Genomic DNA, 15,421 nt, shown 5'->3' on the forward strand with positions numbered 1-15,421 from the left:
TCAATTGACACTTGGGGGAAGGGTAGAACAAAAAATTCTGACATACAATTCATCTTAGGCTTAGGTTAGAGTTTGCTGGAACTGAAATGCCTAATTTGGAAGTGAAAGGCTTAAACTTCTTGTCTAGGGGAATTGGCGTTTTTTTTGTAGTAGTTAACTGCTATTTCCTTTTAAAGGAACCTTTTCCTGACACTTGTGTTTTGTTCAAGTTTCTACATCAAACAATCTTGACAGAGCTCCTTGAAACTCCTTAAATGTAAAGACAGAATTTTGCATGTAACACTTGCCTGCAGTGCAAAGTATAGGACAAACAACTTACCTGAGCTGCTCGGGAGTAATGTTTTGCTTGTAGCGTTTGGGGTAGAATTTATCTAAGACCTGATGAAGAAGATGTTGCATTTTTGATTGTGATGTTCCCCCAGGACTTGAAGATCCTGGTCGATCCAAATCCCCATATTCCACCTAAGACAACATCATAGTTCACAGTGCAAGGAGGCTTTTTAGCGCAGCAGAACATGCTGTGAATTCCCATACCAATAACTGCTGTGTTTGTTAGTCATGCAAAAAGACACCGTTGGGGGAATTTTGTCTACAGCATTTCCCACAGTTAGTGTGCACGACAGAGAAAATACCAAGGACAAGATTGCCCAAGGAATTCTTCACTGATCTAAGAAAGTGAAACAAGACCTCAGCTTGCTGGAGGGAGACAGTACAAAGCTTTGGCTTTGCATTTGGCCATTTTCAATTGGCCAATTAAAACAATACTGTACTTGTAAATAGCTTGGACAATGCCCCCAGCTTCAACTCAGTTTACATTGCTCTGACAAATGCACCAATCAGTTTCAGGTCAGTAAGGAACTATTATCCTGCTTATCAACCCCACAAGCCATACTGTGTGTTTTATGTGGTAAAATGCTAAACGCAAGCCTAGAGGTCTAACAGGAGTATGCTACAAGATGGTCTTCCTGAGTAAGAGGCTTTTGGCAGTGAAACAGAGAAAGCTTTTTCTATGAGAAGGTATTCTAACAACCTACGTACACCGGTGTAATGTGTTTGGTGTGGTACATCACCGACTGTGCGTCTGATAAGAAAAATACTTGATATAAAAGATAGTTGCTTAGCCAAAGATATTCAGTACAGAGCTGACGTCCCTGGAGGACACTGGAGTATTTCTGCTCATAGCCATACTCACCTGAGCCATCAGAGCCACCATTTCCAGAGCTAATTCCTTGTTAACGGGAAACCTTCCATTGGCTATTTCATTGCTGACTTGGAAGGCCAGCAGCAACCGCTCACGGTCTGTCTCACCTTTGGCCTGGCTCCGAAAATAAAGCCTAAAATGTAGAGGGGATTGTCAAGACAAAAAAGATACTGTGAACTGAAAGCAGAAGTGGGACCTTAATCAAGCAGAGTAAAATTAAAAGCGGGTTTGTTTTATTTTCCTTCCTTCTCCAAAGTGAACTTTGTCTATTGTGGGAGTACTGGGCAGAGATTAAGAAGCTGAGGTTCATCAGTTAAGAACAAGAAGGGCAAAGAAGCTCAAAACATGCTTTCTAGTTTTGGAAGCCATTTGAATTATGCAAGCCAACCACACTTCAAGACAGTGAAGCCTTACTAAGCACAGGCAAATCAGTGTTCATCCATCTGCATCAAGTGCAGACTGGCAACATCTACGATACGCCTTTTTCTGCTCATCACAGAAAACAGAGCTAGCTCTGCTCTACGTGTACAAACTTGTACGAGGCAGCCTTGTAGACTTGTTATTTTTGCCAGGTTTGTTTTGACCACTTAAACTGATAATGTTACTAAAGAAGTCTTCAGTTTGCTTCAGCCAATTAGCAGGCTTATTTCAAAAACTGAAGCAGCATTCTTGTAAATCAAAGCTTTCTACTGGCCTTTATTGCATTCACACTTGAGATTTCTTTGATCTGGTATATCAAGATGACTAATAAGGGTTGGAGACACCAGCTTGGGAAATGCTGCCTAGAATCATTCTTCATGCATGCCCATGCCATCTAATTAAAATATTAATTTAAATCTGCATCTGTGACTATATGTTCCACAACACTACATAAAATATTTACTCCAATGGATCAGTTTGTTGTTACGTCACTAAGATTAAAAACAACATCAGGACCACCCTGACCGTACACATGTTTTATCAGAGTCCCTGGTGTCAGAATAGCCAAACCCTGGAAAAACCGTATCAAAACATCCTTGCTGTCCTGTCTAGGCACATTCCAGTCCAACAAAATAATACTGCAAAGTTTCACTCCTGAAACAGATACTGCTTCCTGGGACAAAAGCAACAATTTCTACTTCAACCTCTGTCACACCAACTAACAAAATGGACAGAAATTTGTTTCCCCCATTACACTCAACAAAACCTTCATACATTCAATACAGAACTTGGTCTCTTTTCTGTTTTGCGGTGGCCCTTGTTTTGTCTGCAAAGAGAATTCTCATGCAGAAGGCCGTTCCTTGCTCTCATCCACAGCTCTCCATTCACTGCAATTCAGAATTTCTGTCTGTATTACAAGTGATCAACCTGTTACAGTTCTTGGTTTAGATCTGTATCTTATACTTCTCTAGCATCCCTTCATCTAACTTAATATTTAGTTCTTTATAAAGTCTGGGCACTGCTACTACACGTGTCTCCCACAGCTTGTGCAATTTAGAACATCGTTCTTGTATCTTTTTCATCTTTGTGATTATTAATTGCAAGTTTCAGCATATTCATTTTCACCAGTGATTTTTTCCCCCAGGTCTCTCTTCCTCTCATCTAACATGCGTTATTTAATTATGTTTTAGGATCTAGGCAAACTTAATTGTGCCAAGTTTGTCTTACTGTGCCACAGCTAGTTCTTAACTCATTTTAAGTCTATTCTGCTGCTGCAAAGTGTTCTGGGTTTTATCTCTAGGCCATATACCCGCTTTTATACATGTACCACACACAAAAGTCATGACATCCCATGTAGCATTTGAACACAGCTAAAACACTCTAGGCACTAACAGTACTATAAATTACTGGATATCTACAGAGAGACATGCAGTCTAGAAATGTTTAATTAGCAGCAGTGAGGCCAACCAATGAAGCACAGTACCTGTTCTTATAGGTCAACTTCACAGTTCTTGTGCCACCTTCGTATTTCCCAGGATGCAGTTCTTTTAAGGCTTGTTCCCATTTAGAAATGACATCACAGATCTTTAAAAAATATCATGAAGAGAGCAGAGACAAACTGAGGTGAAATTTATAGTCAAGGCTTGAGGGGAAAGTATGTGAAAAAATAAGACAGATGATGAAGAAACAGATGTGACCAGCATAAGTACAGCCAAAAATGACAAACCAATTCATTTTTCTATTACACACTAGGTAAAAATTAAAGAATTCCAACTGAAAACTGCGGCTCTAATCTGCAGGGGGACACAAGTAAGTGAATTCTGGTCTGGCAGCAGCTGTGGCTACGTCTATGCTAGCAAGCAGCAAAGCCCTGGAGGAGCAGATTGGTACAGTGAAACACCTGCTCCTAATGCTCTGTGCCCACACAGTACGAGTTTCAAAGGCTTTTCCTTTAGACTAGCTTTAGTCTGATCAAATGAAGGCCTACTACTGTGTTGGATCACATCTTCTAGTTCATGTTTCACTTAAAAATAATCTGTTTTGTGCTCTCTAACGTTGCTCCTGAATGTGAATCAAAGCATGGTTAATAGGAATGATTGGTAGCTTTGCTTCCAAAGTGCCCTCCCGAGCCAAACTAAACCACAAATGTATCTGCCGAATAGCAGCTGTCTACATGCATGGCTAAGCCAAAGCCCTGGATGTCAATGTCCAAACTTTGGGAACATTTGGTCCTAGATTCCAACTTTGTAACTCAGACATATTTTTAGTAACAGTGTGGACAATCTCTTTGATTCCATTCAGCTCCTCTTAGTTATTCCAGTCCTTTTACAAGTGGTCTAATAAAGGCTCCTACTTCTTTTTGATAAGAGTTGGATACTCCCCAGAAGCTCAGTGTCTTTCTTGTAGCGAGGGTCCCAAAATTGAACGCAGTATTCAAGGTGACCCAAATGCAGGAATTGCTCTCTCATCTCTGAATATTAACATTGACAGACAAGACCCAAGTGTATTTGATCTTGCTACAATAACAAAATTTATTAGCCACTTAGCACCTTATCAAAGATGTGTTTTGAATGTAGTAGAGAGGAAAAAAAATACCTTCATGCTGTCCTGCAGACAATGTTCCAAATTTCTGCCAGAAGGATCATCTGTGAAGAGAGAAAACCCCATGTGGGATGGCTTCCTCATCCCTGTCTCCTGGTTCAGTGTCTGGATGAATTCATCAACCGTTGAGGAACCATCAAAACCTACAACCTGCAATGAAAGACAAGTTAATTGAAGATAACTTTCAAAACAACATGGCACTGATAGATAAGACAACCAATGAAGCCTGGTTTCCTACAGATTAGTGTCTCATGATTGACTGCCAGCTCCCCTGACAGCACTTGCACATCCTCTCCCTTCACCTGCCTTCTTTCTTGTGGCTCACCTGGTAGGTCCCATTCATGAAGTGCACTGGGATGCTGAAGGGGAGTGAGTGGTGGTAGGGGTTTCTCAGGAGGATGGACACAATCTCCATCCTGGAGGGCTTGGCCTCCCGCTCGCCAGCGTGCACCGTGCGGTCTACAGATCTCTGGCAGTAGATGGCATACTTGCCTATTTCACTCCTAGGCAAAGAGGTTGAGATAAGCCATAAACATGCTTTAAATGTCATGTTCTCTTCCATTTCTTATGCTGTGACAAAGTATTCCTCCCTCAGGCTTTTTCTCAAGCACACATACATCTCTGTGCAGATTTCCTAGTCCATCTCAACAGACTGACAACTCCAGAGAAAAGCTACAACATACACTTGAGCTCCAAAGCACCAGTAAAATTAAGGCAGACAACGGGAAGTACAAGACCACTCCCTGCTCCTAGATGGACTGCATATAGTATAGGAGTATCTTCTTCTGTACCCTGTTGCCACTGTAGTATCCATTGAACCAAGACCAGTTCATCTCCAGTCTTGCTGTCATGCCCAGCAGAATTCAGTTACTGCCATGTCAAGCCCTGATAAATATTAACAACCAGTTGTAATGCATTAGTCCCACTCATAGGGTTATAGAAGTTGTGTTTATCAATTTGCAGGGTTATACAAATAAGTTTCCCTGTATTACCCCTATCTGTCAATCGAGAGACTAGACAGATTCAGTACAGGGATAATTACTAACACAATCACTTTACTGAAGAGAGTGCTCCATTGAACAGCACCATCAATAACCTATCAATCAGCATCCTAATGCTTAAAACTGATACATTAGATCAGCTCCACAGAGCCTAGAACATCCCTATGAAGTTTGATAGTTCCCAACAGCACAGCAGCCCTACCACAGAGTTGAATGGGCCAGTTTGGGAGCTGGTAATGCATGAGCCAGAACGCATGTTGTCTTAGCCTGTAGAGAGAACCTGAACATTGCAGAGTATCTTATATCTGTATTTTTGCTTCTGAGAAGAAATAGCAAGTGTGAGGCAGCATATAAGAAAATTTAAAAACCACTTGACAGGAAGAGTACAGATTTCTTTTGTCACACCAGAACCCTTTTAGCTTCAGTTCCAAGGCAGACTTCAGCTCGGTATTTAAATATGAATACTTGTTTTAAATGAAACTACTCTTTTACCTGTGTCTTAGGAACATTATATTGTTGCAACAGTTAGACATCTTTAGCTGTGGCCTCTCCCCAAGGACACGGTGAGATATGCCGAAGGCCAGATCACCACGGAAACAAAGAGCACAGCGTGAACACCAGAGAACAACTTAGTGCTGTTACAGTGGATCTTGCACTGTTTTCTTATAGGGGAATGTGTTATACACCAAAAAGGTAACAAAAAACAGTGCCAGCATATATTTCAGGTTTGTTAGCTTTTCCAGACTTTTTCTGGTTCCCTGAGACATTCTCTGCCTCACTTTTGTTTTGTCAGTACACCTGCTAACCTGACCATAGAATCACCTAATGTAATCACCTCAAATTCTGGTAATTCATTCTAAATAATTACTGTGGTCTGTCTTCCTATTAATAACAAAAAGTAGCTGCATCAGCCAAAAACCTCTCTATGTAGCTGCAGTTACATCTGCAAAAAGTTCTTTTGCTAGTATAGGTCACTCAGTTTTGTGAACTAGCTTAATGTGACAACATGAATGACTGAAGGGGGACAGCTTGGTACCATTAAGAACCTTCTATCTTCTCCCTTAACTTATTCTTTTCAGGTGTGAGCTACAAAATTGCTTCTATCTGTAGTTGGTGCAGAAGGCAACCAACTGAGCAGCAGAAAATGCTGTTGCAATCTTTACCTGGGGTCTGCATGTCGCTGCAAATGCTGTTTGATGTACCAGAGGAAGTGATGTTGAGGCAGGAATAGAGGAGCACACAAAGCCATGAGTTGCCAGCACTGTCAACACAGAAACCAGACATCATTCTTGTTCGGTACCTCTTGCCTGCTTTCAGAGAATACTGCAACCAAAATGTTGGTGACTAGTGCTTTTGGGAGAGCCCATGTTTAAACATGTAGTTCAAGACACTTCAAAGAGAAGTGATGGATAGAGACTGCTCTTCAATATCTCAACCTGGACTCCAAGAAGAGATGTGTAATCAGAGGTGAGTGAACAATTAAGACTTAAAATTAATACTTTCTACTTATTTTTAATGGCAAATTACAACAAGGAATATACTGGGGAATTTTGTTTCAAATCAGAGCTGTTATTCTTCAAACAGATTTTCTTTTCTCATTTGAGCTGAGCGTATTATAATCAAGTATGTACATTCCTGCTGTAACTTAGTCATTTGATTTGCCCAACAGTTATGGTGCAAAAATCAGATTTCAAGCTTAATAGCAATATTCATGATTTGCTTGCTGTTGATTAACTAAAATGGAAAATAAAATTAATACCATGTGAGAAGTTCCTGTGTGACCTACTCTAGGTGGTCCTGCTCTGGCAAGTGGGTTGGACTAGATAATCTTTCAAGGTCCTTTCCAACCCTTAAGATTCTGTGATTATAGCCAGCCAACATGAGCTAGGAATTTTGACTCAGAATATGGTCTGAACAGACCATCTGCAAATAGTAAATATTTGAATACAAACTTGCTTTTGCAAGCAGTTACTTTCCCAATGGGGTTTTTTTGCACATCAGTGCTGAGATTCTCTTTCCTCCAGCACACCTTTAGCATTGTCACAATTTTATGAGAACCAGTCCCACTGGCAAGTATTAAAAACATGTAGTTAAACAGAAAGTATTGTCAGAGTGGAAAGGACAAGAGAGGAACTGACCTGAATGACTGAGTGGTTCTGGGGTTGTCGGCAACTGGTTTGTTTAACAAGCTGACAGTAAATCTCATTCTGCAGCTCTGTATGTGTCAAGCAGACCTGCAGCGCTGTCTGAGCAAGTGACACGTGGTAGTCAATAGAAGGGGCCTCCACAGGGACATTGATGAACAGCTGACAGGACTGCAAAAGGGTGGAAGTTAGTTAATGCCATGAACACTGTGACTTGTCTTTGGTACCTTCCAGGCCAGGTTCTCCACATGTGTTAATTCTTTTAAATAACCTTGAGAGGAGGGAGGAGAATAAATACGTAACTCCTATCACCTCCCTCTAGAGTTGTGGCAACTAGAAAATTCACTCAATGCCTCCCAGCCTGAGGAGCTCACAAGTCAGCAAGAGAATTGATGGGAAAACATGCTTCCTGCCTTCCATGCCAGCGCTTTACCTTGCTAAGACTGTCCTGTCTAACTGCTGATCTTACACTTGTAAAGCACAAGAATCAAATCTCCAATGGCTTCACTACTGGTCTTACAGACATGACTGAGTTTGCCAATAAACTGATCCTGTTTCTTTCAATCCAACTGTTGGAGAGGAAATAGGAAGACAAGGCTAACTTTGAAGAGTGTGGAGGACGTTGCTCCTGAACCCAGATTCCCTACAAGGAAAATGTAAACTTCCAGAGAAGGAATGACACCTATCATCTGAGTGTCCTCCAGTAATAAATGGCCCGGCAGGCCTAAAGCAATGAAAGGTGACAGTATGTGTGACAAACAACATGACTGAGTGATGTTGTTGCCCCAACAACAGAGCACAACAACTGAAAACCATGCAAAGTCTCTTTAAATACCTTAAACAGTTTCAGAGCTTCAGTCTGTAGAGCCTCAGATGGCAGAGTGGTGAGGGACGTGTGCAACCCATCCTTACTGTAGCACAACATGGGATGTTTCCACAGAGGAGAATCTGAGGTAGCAGAGGGACAAAAACATGCAGTGTCAGAAACAGATGACAGGTAACAGCATGCATGTTAAAAAGGAACCTTGCTGCAATGGCAGAGCACCCAAGGAAGCAGCACTACACTAGGCCACATTTATCTTTGGTGCCACAGCACTGATTTCAACAAAGCCTGCCATGAACAAGGAATCACCAGCAGCATTAGCCATCAGCAGAAAGAAGTTATTGCTGTCTTCAGTCCTGCTAGGTCAGAGCTTCTCATCTGCTGGATTCTAGTGAGAAACTGATCATCTGTGTGTTCAAACAAACTCTGGTAGGGTCTTCAGTAGTGCAAGCAAGGTTCTCATACAGGTTTAGGAACATGTGAGTGTGCAGAAGATGTGCATTAAATACGAATGTATATGCTAATACACATTTGGGAACCTGGTGTATAAATATACATGAATGAGCAAGTATCACAGATGAGCAGGAACAGAAGAGCATGGATGTCTGTGTGAGGCAGACAGAGGAACAGATATGAAGGCAAGCGTGTGTGAGTGTTTAGAGCCGAGAGCATGCATCTATATGGGCAACATTCCCAGGAAAGGAAAATCATGGCCAAGAGTAACAGGAAAAATTAACATTCCAGTTCATTGCTTTAATTTGAATTATGGTTACACACATTTCAGACACTTTGATAAGCAACACAACAATGTGATGGACTTGTCCAGTTTCACTACAATGACTGTATCCTCTCTGGAGATATTACTGTGGAACTACGGGAGAACAACACTGTATCACATGTTGTTGTACTGAGAATCCCCTTCCCTCACCTTTGGCTAGATTGAAACTGGGAACTTAAATTGCCCCTCCTTATGCTTTGCTGCCATGGGAAAAAAAAGTTGGTGGTTTCTACTTACCAGGGTCTCCCTCTGCATCCAGTAGTTTCCCAATGAGCTGTTCATATGATGTGCCCACTATGGCACTGCTGCTCCCAGCTGCTACAGTCAGGTGGTACAGCCAGGTGTTCTAGGTATAGGGGTGAGAACAGTAGGGGGTCAATTCAGACCTCGTTTTCTACAAACAGCTTCAGTCTGTATGCCCCACTTGTTTGCTGATGACAAAAAGACTGCCTTTTATACCTTTTCCTGTTTGGTGCGAATGAGTAAGTATGTGGGACTCTGGTCCTGTGGGTGAATCACCAACGTACAATGGGATGAGAGAAGTCCCCCACCAGTGGCTTCATAATCTTCATCAGAGTCACAGGAACGGTCTACTTCTTCCACTTTGGACTCTCGCATGGGCAGATGCCCCAGGGGACACTAAGGAGGGGAAGCAAGTCAGGTAAGTGTAGCTTATCTTCCACTACAGACAGGGAACACTGGGAAAGAGAAAACCCAGGTCAAAATGTTAGCAGTTCTATGTAATTTTGTATTGCTATGAAATCTCTTTCATCAGTACTTTCAAGTGTTTTAGCTCTAAAAAAAAACCCAAACAGAGAAAATACTGATTTTTCTTTGTGGAACAGATGCTGTTAGAAGTACAAGCAAGGCAGACCTTGAAGCATGAGACACAGAGAGAGGAAAAGGAAAGAAAGCTTCATGAGAAATGGGAAAGAAGGGTTCAGGAACAAAAGGGGAAAAGGAATTACCTTATCTTCGTGATTTCGATAGTAGTAGAAAGTTTTTCCAATCAGAGTACACCATACCAGCTTAGAGTGACCATGCTTGACCTGTAAGGAGGACAAAGAAATACATGTTTTTAACATTAGCAGTGTTGCTGTAACATTTTTTTCTAGGATTTTGACTTTCAATTCAACTCTCCCTTAAAACCCTGCATATATTACTTATTCTATGCTAATATGAGCTCCTCTCAAAACATATAAGGCACCATTTCCAAAAAGAGGTGAGAACATCCTACCTAAGTGAATGGGACATAGGTGCTTACAGAAGTGGGTCTAACATTTTGTTAAGTATTTGTCTCATTCATAGCAATCTATGATTTTTGTAGAAGAAGCTGGTACACTGTCAATACTGAATAACTAAATAAAGTAAGAAATAGTATCTTACCTTGGTGAGCCAACCTTTCACAGTAGGTTTAGCATCATTATGAGGAACACCAACAGGACCGGTCACTTGCACTCTCAGAATGCTTTGCAGGACATGAATCCATTCCTCCAGAATGCTGGGAGAGTCTGCTGTCAGGAAGTAGGTTCTCTTTTCTGTCATGAGCTGCAAGGAAAAGGAATGAGGAAGTATGGATCTGCATACCTACAAATCTTTTCTTTGGCTGCCGAGTTTCATTATCTGATCTAGGTTGACCTGTTTCTGGGGGGTCATCTCTAAAGGTCCCTTCCAACCACTACTATTCTATGATTCTATGATTATCCCATACAGATCTTATTTGGTAGTTCAGGAGGGTTTTTTTGGGGGGCAAGGAAAAAGGTGCTAATCCTCAAAGTCCAAGTGAAAGAACTGAAATGCGAATCAAATTGTCAAGAGCTCTCTTGCTGTTTCTGTTCAACATTGTCTGCCTCCTCTCTCATACTCTCTTGTCTCTCTGTGCTGCTGCTAATGTTTCACATTAAAGTTGACTACATAATTAGGGTTTTTTGCCACCTTCATTTTGTATTGCATTCTGCCTTCAATACCTTGTGACTCTGAGAAGAAAGATGCTATGGATTTAATAGTATTAAGCCTTGGCAGATTCAATTCAAGCAGGTAGAAGGTAGCTCACAGGTTGGGCCATGTGCCTTTCAGTCAGTGTATGAGAAACTTTAATGCTGCCTTTATCATGAAGACCTCTAACAGTAATGACTTAAAACTGAAACCAGTGATGGGCTAATTCCTAATACTTTGGAAGCTGAATTCTAATAGGAATCCAACACTTCAGGTATTTCTTCAGATCCCCCAGACACATAAAGTCAGGTTAGAGATCTTGTGAGAAGAGTCTTTCAAAAAGAGGAGATCCTAAGTATGACCTGGTTTTAATAGTTCCAAGAATAATTTTTCCTCACAGATTTCAAGCTCTCAGTCCCAAGTGCAAAAAGGAAAGTGCTACAGTGTAACTTCAGGTTTGAAAAGCTGCATTTGGGTTACAATTTAGCTCTTTCCCCATTATTTATTAAACTAACCACCAGGAAACACAGAGGCCAGATAAAGTTAGCTCATATCAATTGAAACACAGGGTACCATTCAGCCTGAAATAAGTGCTCTCTCACCCAGCCATCCAACCACTGAGTGTGTGGTTATCTGTAGGATGAAGAAGCAACGCCCACCTGGAATGTTTGAGACCCTTCACCTCTGACAATTTGGCACGAGGAATTCAGCTCCATCTGCCCTTGTGGTTTGCGGATAACGTCACTCTGAGGAAAGAAGAGCAAGCAACTTTTTCAGTAAGAACAAACCCCTCAGACGGTTCTTAAGTACTCTCTGTGCACACGATATGCACGTGCAGATTGGAAGCTGCATTCATATGCTGGAAAGGACAGCTGAAGGTTGCCACGATAAATATGAGACAGCGTGATCCCATTGCAATGATGAAGCAAAAGTACCCTCAGCAGTGGCAGACAATATAGCAAGGATAATGGTGACAAGTACTGTCTTACAAAGTTCAGATTGGACATGAGGGGAGGGAAAAAAAAAGCAAAACACAAACCCTTTCTCATTGGGAAGGCAGTACAACAGCAAAAAGCTACCCAGATAGTGGCTCAATTTCCACCTCAGGAAGTTTTCAGCTAGACAAAATCATGGGTGGTTTGATCTACAGCTAGTCACAATCCCTCTTCAATGTGTCAGCTGGACAAAGGTATTCCAGAAGTCCCTTCCGACCAATAGTCTAAATTCTGCATATTTATGATATTATTTTATATTTATAGATGCATGTATATAATATTAAAGTATAATTTGTGAATTCTGATGGATAAAGCTAGTATCAGCAATAAGATGCACTGTGTCCTAAGGTATACTTTTGTCTTGTGACAATAAGACAACTGAAAAAACAAAACAGTTGAAAAGAAATCTTCTCAATATGCCTGACTTTTAAGCAAGGATACGTATACACACAGAAATACTGTGTGGTTACGCAGGTGTGGAGGAAATTGCTATGTCCAGAAGAAAAGAGTATGGGGGGTGACTATCCCTAAATGCAATTCTCTGTAATGTAGACAAGTACAGCACAATAATTAAGGCAAACAGCACTGCTAGTATTTTTGAAATAAAGTAACTTTGTTTGAAAAACTTGTGAGTTACAAAAAATATCTGGAAAGGTCTGGATGCACAGACATGCTCTCTCCATATTGTTTCACTGATCACTGTAAGACGGCATTTTGTATGAAAGCGCATTTTCAATTTCACCTTAGTTTTCTAATACTTCCATGGTCATATAGGAGGGTAAAAAATGAAAGAATATGACTTTCTTCCCTCTCAAAGTTGTAGCTTTCCTCAGAGCCCTGTATACTAACTGATGGGTATTTGTACCCTCCTGTTACTGTAATTTATTTTTTCCTTTATTTTCATCTTAAACATGACCAAAGCTGGGACATGGTGTGCTGTCTGCTTTTCGTCATGTGTACCAAGTTAACCAGTATGTGTTAAGCTTCTGTCCTTGTGAAAATCCTTTCATCTCCTGGAAACTACCACTGCAAGCTTCTCTCACTAAAGAGACCCGTGGTGGAACCACTGGGGAAGACATAAAGCTCTTTAGCAGGACATTCTGAGGGAAGCTCACTTATGGCTACTCTCCCTGCTGCTGGTATCAGCCTGGAACTGGTTCTGCAGACAGTGTTTCCCTGTGCCTCCATACAGGAGTAAATGTATCCCAGTGACTCACCGGAGACTTGTAGTACATGATTTGTCTGTTTCTTAGAACAAACCATCGTCTCTTCCACATCTTCACCTGGCTGCTCATTTTCAGCAAGTAACCCGATTTCTCCATAGGTTCCTGGAGGGCAAAAAGCAAAGGGGAGAGGAGGTTACCTTGTACCTCGCAAAATACAAATGAAAAAGTGCTGAAATCAAGCTCAGACATTTGCTACATGACCATCATTTTCTGTTTTACTCTGCCTGATGATAGTAGCAGCCATCCAAGGTCAGTGCTCTCTGCTCAACTTGGAGAGTCCTAGACTATCTGTGCAGCTGCAAATACTCCATTGTGTTGTTTTAGTGAAGGAAGCATTTGAAGATCATTTCACAGACTGTTTGATGCACTGAAAACTTATTTGTCTTTCTGCCATAGTAGTGATTTTCCAAATAAAAGTGAAGGCTGGATCCAAGCCATGATAAGTGCTGCTGCTTCTCTGCTTGCTCTGTTACATTCAAGAGTACAGAATCAAATGCTGTCCATGTTTGAGAGTTTTTTCCTAGGCCAAAATACTCTAACTTTCTCTAACTTTCTCTAACTCTATCATTTCTCTTTCCTTCCTCTGAATTTCCAAACTTGTTTTGTCAGAAAACTGTAACTGTAGAATATGACTACAGGAAACGAGTATAAGTCATCAAGAAAAAATCCAGCCCTTGATGCTTATACTTTTATCTAACCATGTAACAGAAATTGCATCTTCTTCTGAAGCATCAGATAATGTCTTTTGATACAAGTTGGCTGGACCTATCGAGTTAGCCCCAGTCTGTCAGAGCAGGGGCTAACTCAATATATTGTAGTTATGCTTTTCTTCTTTCAAGGCCAAGGCTCTGTTTGCATCCCTTCACCACTGTGAGGCAGCAAGACTTACAGTGCAGATGCCACCATCAGTGGAATAGGAAGATGTTCGCTGTAGCTTATGTTCTGGCTCTGAAGAGTCACCATCCAAGGAGTAGGCATCAGGAGGGATGGCATAATCACTCTCAGAGCTCAGTGAGGACATAGATACACCTGTTCAAAATAAAGACAACAATAAGAATTATGACTAGACAGAAGCAAGCACTGAATTACCAGTCAGTGGCAGAGATAAAAGACAGTTGTTGATCTGTCAGTACCAGCTTGCTTATGAGGAGAGGTCATAGAAAAGGTATGGGTGGCTTCCCTGGATATGTGATGAATTTGAGAGATCAATCCTTCCCACAATCTGAGCTTAGTAATTGCCTGGATGGAAAAAATACCAGTGGCAAAAACCGATCCAAGAGGACAGGTTTCAGCTGAGTAGCTGTTACGTCTGCATGCATTCTGGGAGAAGTCCTTATTAGCATCACCAAGGCTGTGCATGTGTCTGTTACAGATGATGCTGCTCAGGACATCTTGCCTCACCTGTGAGGACAGAGTTCCTGCTGCTCAGCAGCAGTACTCCCATTTTACCTCTCTTCACTGCACGAGGACTGCCTGGCACGCTCGCTTTCCTGTGCTCGGATCCAGCTGTAGAAGTCCTGAAGCTGGCATGGGAGCCACAGTCATCATCAGAGCCTGAAGACTCATCCAAGAAAGGCACGTTGCTGATCTGGGTGGCTCTCTGGAAAACAGACCTGTATCGTCAGCATGTGAGCAAAGTTTCCCCTGAACAATCTCTGCTCAATAAGGAGATGGAACAATCAGTGCAGGCCCTTCATTTTCACACTGCCTTGCCTGCTACTGTCCTAGGGCTCCCCATTTCCTTTCTTTCTACTCTGCCAACTTCAAGCTGGCCTCTCTAGTCTGATCTGCTGTCTCTCCTCTGGTTACATCCTCCTACTATTCCACAGGCCCTGGGCTTCCCCATAAGCTCTCAAGAGCTCTCTTCCATTGCATTCTCGACATCACACGTGCTATCACCCTGGGGTTTCTACAACCTCATAGTGCACATTGAAGCTTCCTGGATCAAAACTTGCCACAATGTTCCATTTTCCTAAATGTATTTATCATCTGCTACTCCTTCTCCATTCTCTTGGTGTCCAGTACTTCCTGGCATTCTCTAACTTTCTTTCCTTCACTGCACAGCTTCATCCTGTTCCTTCTCAAATGACCAGGAGCCCTGGATTATGCTTTTTGTAGTAGGAAAAGTGAGGTAGCTCCTTACCCCCTTCAGCGTAGTGTAGACTGGCACTGTGACATTTCTGTAGATGAGACGTGTAAATGGCCCTGATGTTGAGCACGAGAAATTGGAAACTGGGAAAATTCAGAGAGAGAACAAGACAGTAAAATAATACAAAGTGGTGAAAAGGAGGAGGTTC

The 15,421-nt window shown here is 41.7% G+C and overlaps 1 protein-coding gene across 1 annotated transcript in view; it reads right to left on the reverse strand.

Annotated features, from left to right (window-relative positions):
- PLEKHH1 (pleckstrin homology, MyTH4 and FERM domain containing H1) overlaps positions 1–15,421 on the reverse strand; it is a 40,156-nt gene that overhangs the window by 4,990 nt on the left and 19,745 nt on the right. The window contains exons 9-25 of the mRNA XM_061997904.1: positions 15,268–15,356; positions 14,574–14,724; positions 14,014–14,153; positions 13,116–13,226; positions 11,563–11,649; positions 10,355–10,516; positions 9,937–10,017; positions 9,428–9,607; positions 9,206–9,314; positions 8,203–8,315; positions 7,362–7,538; positions 6,387–6,484; positions 4,548–4,725; positions 4,217–4,372; positions 3,105–3,205; positions 1,193–1,334; positions 320–462 (exon numbers count right to left, since the gene is read on the reverse strand). Of these exons, the coding sequence (XP_061853888.1) occupies positions 320–462; positions 1,193–1,334; positions 3,105–3,205; positions 4,217–4,372; positions 4,548–4,725; positions 6,387–6,484; positions 7,362–7,538; positions 8,203–8,315; positions 9,206–9,314; positions 9,428–9,607; positions 9,937–10,017; positions 10,355–10,516; positions 11,563–11,649; positions 13,116–13,226; positions 14,014–14,153; positions 14,574–14,724; positions 15,268–15,356 (2,218 nt within the window). The remainder of the gene's footprint in view (positions 1–319; positions 463–1,192; positions 1,335–3,104; positions 3,206–4,216; positions 4,373–4,547; positions 4,726–6,386; positions 6,485–7,361; positions 7,539–8,202; positions 8,316–9,205; positions 9,315–9,427; positions 9,608–9,936; positions 10,018–10,354; positions 10,517–11,562; positions 11,650–13,115; positions 13,227–14,013; positions 14,154–14,573; positions 14,725–15,267; positions 15,357–15,421) is intronic.

The sequence above is a fragment of the Colius striatus genome, chromosome 6 (genome assembly GCF_028858725.1).
Source record: "Colius striatus isolate bColStr4 chromosome 6, bColStr4.1.hap1, whole genome shotgun sequence".
Lineage (NCBI taxonomy): Eukaryota > Metazoa > Chordata > Aves > Coliiformes > Coliidae > Colius > Colius striatus.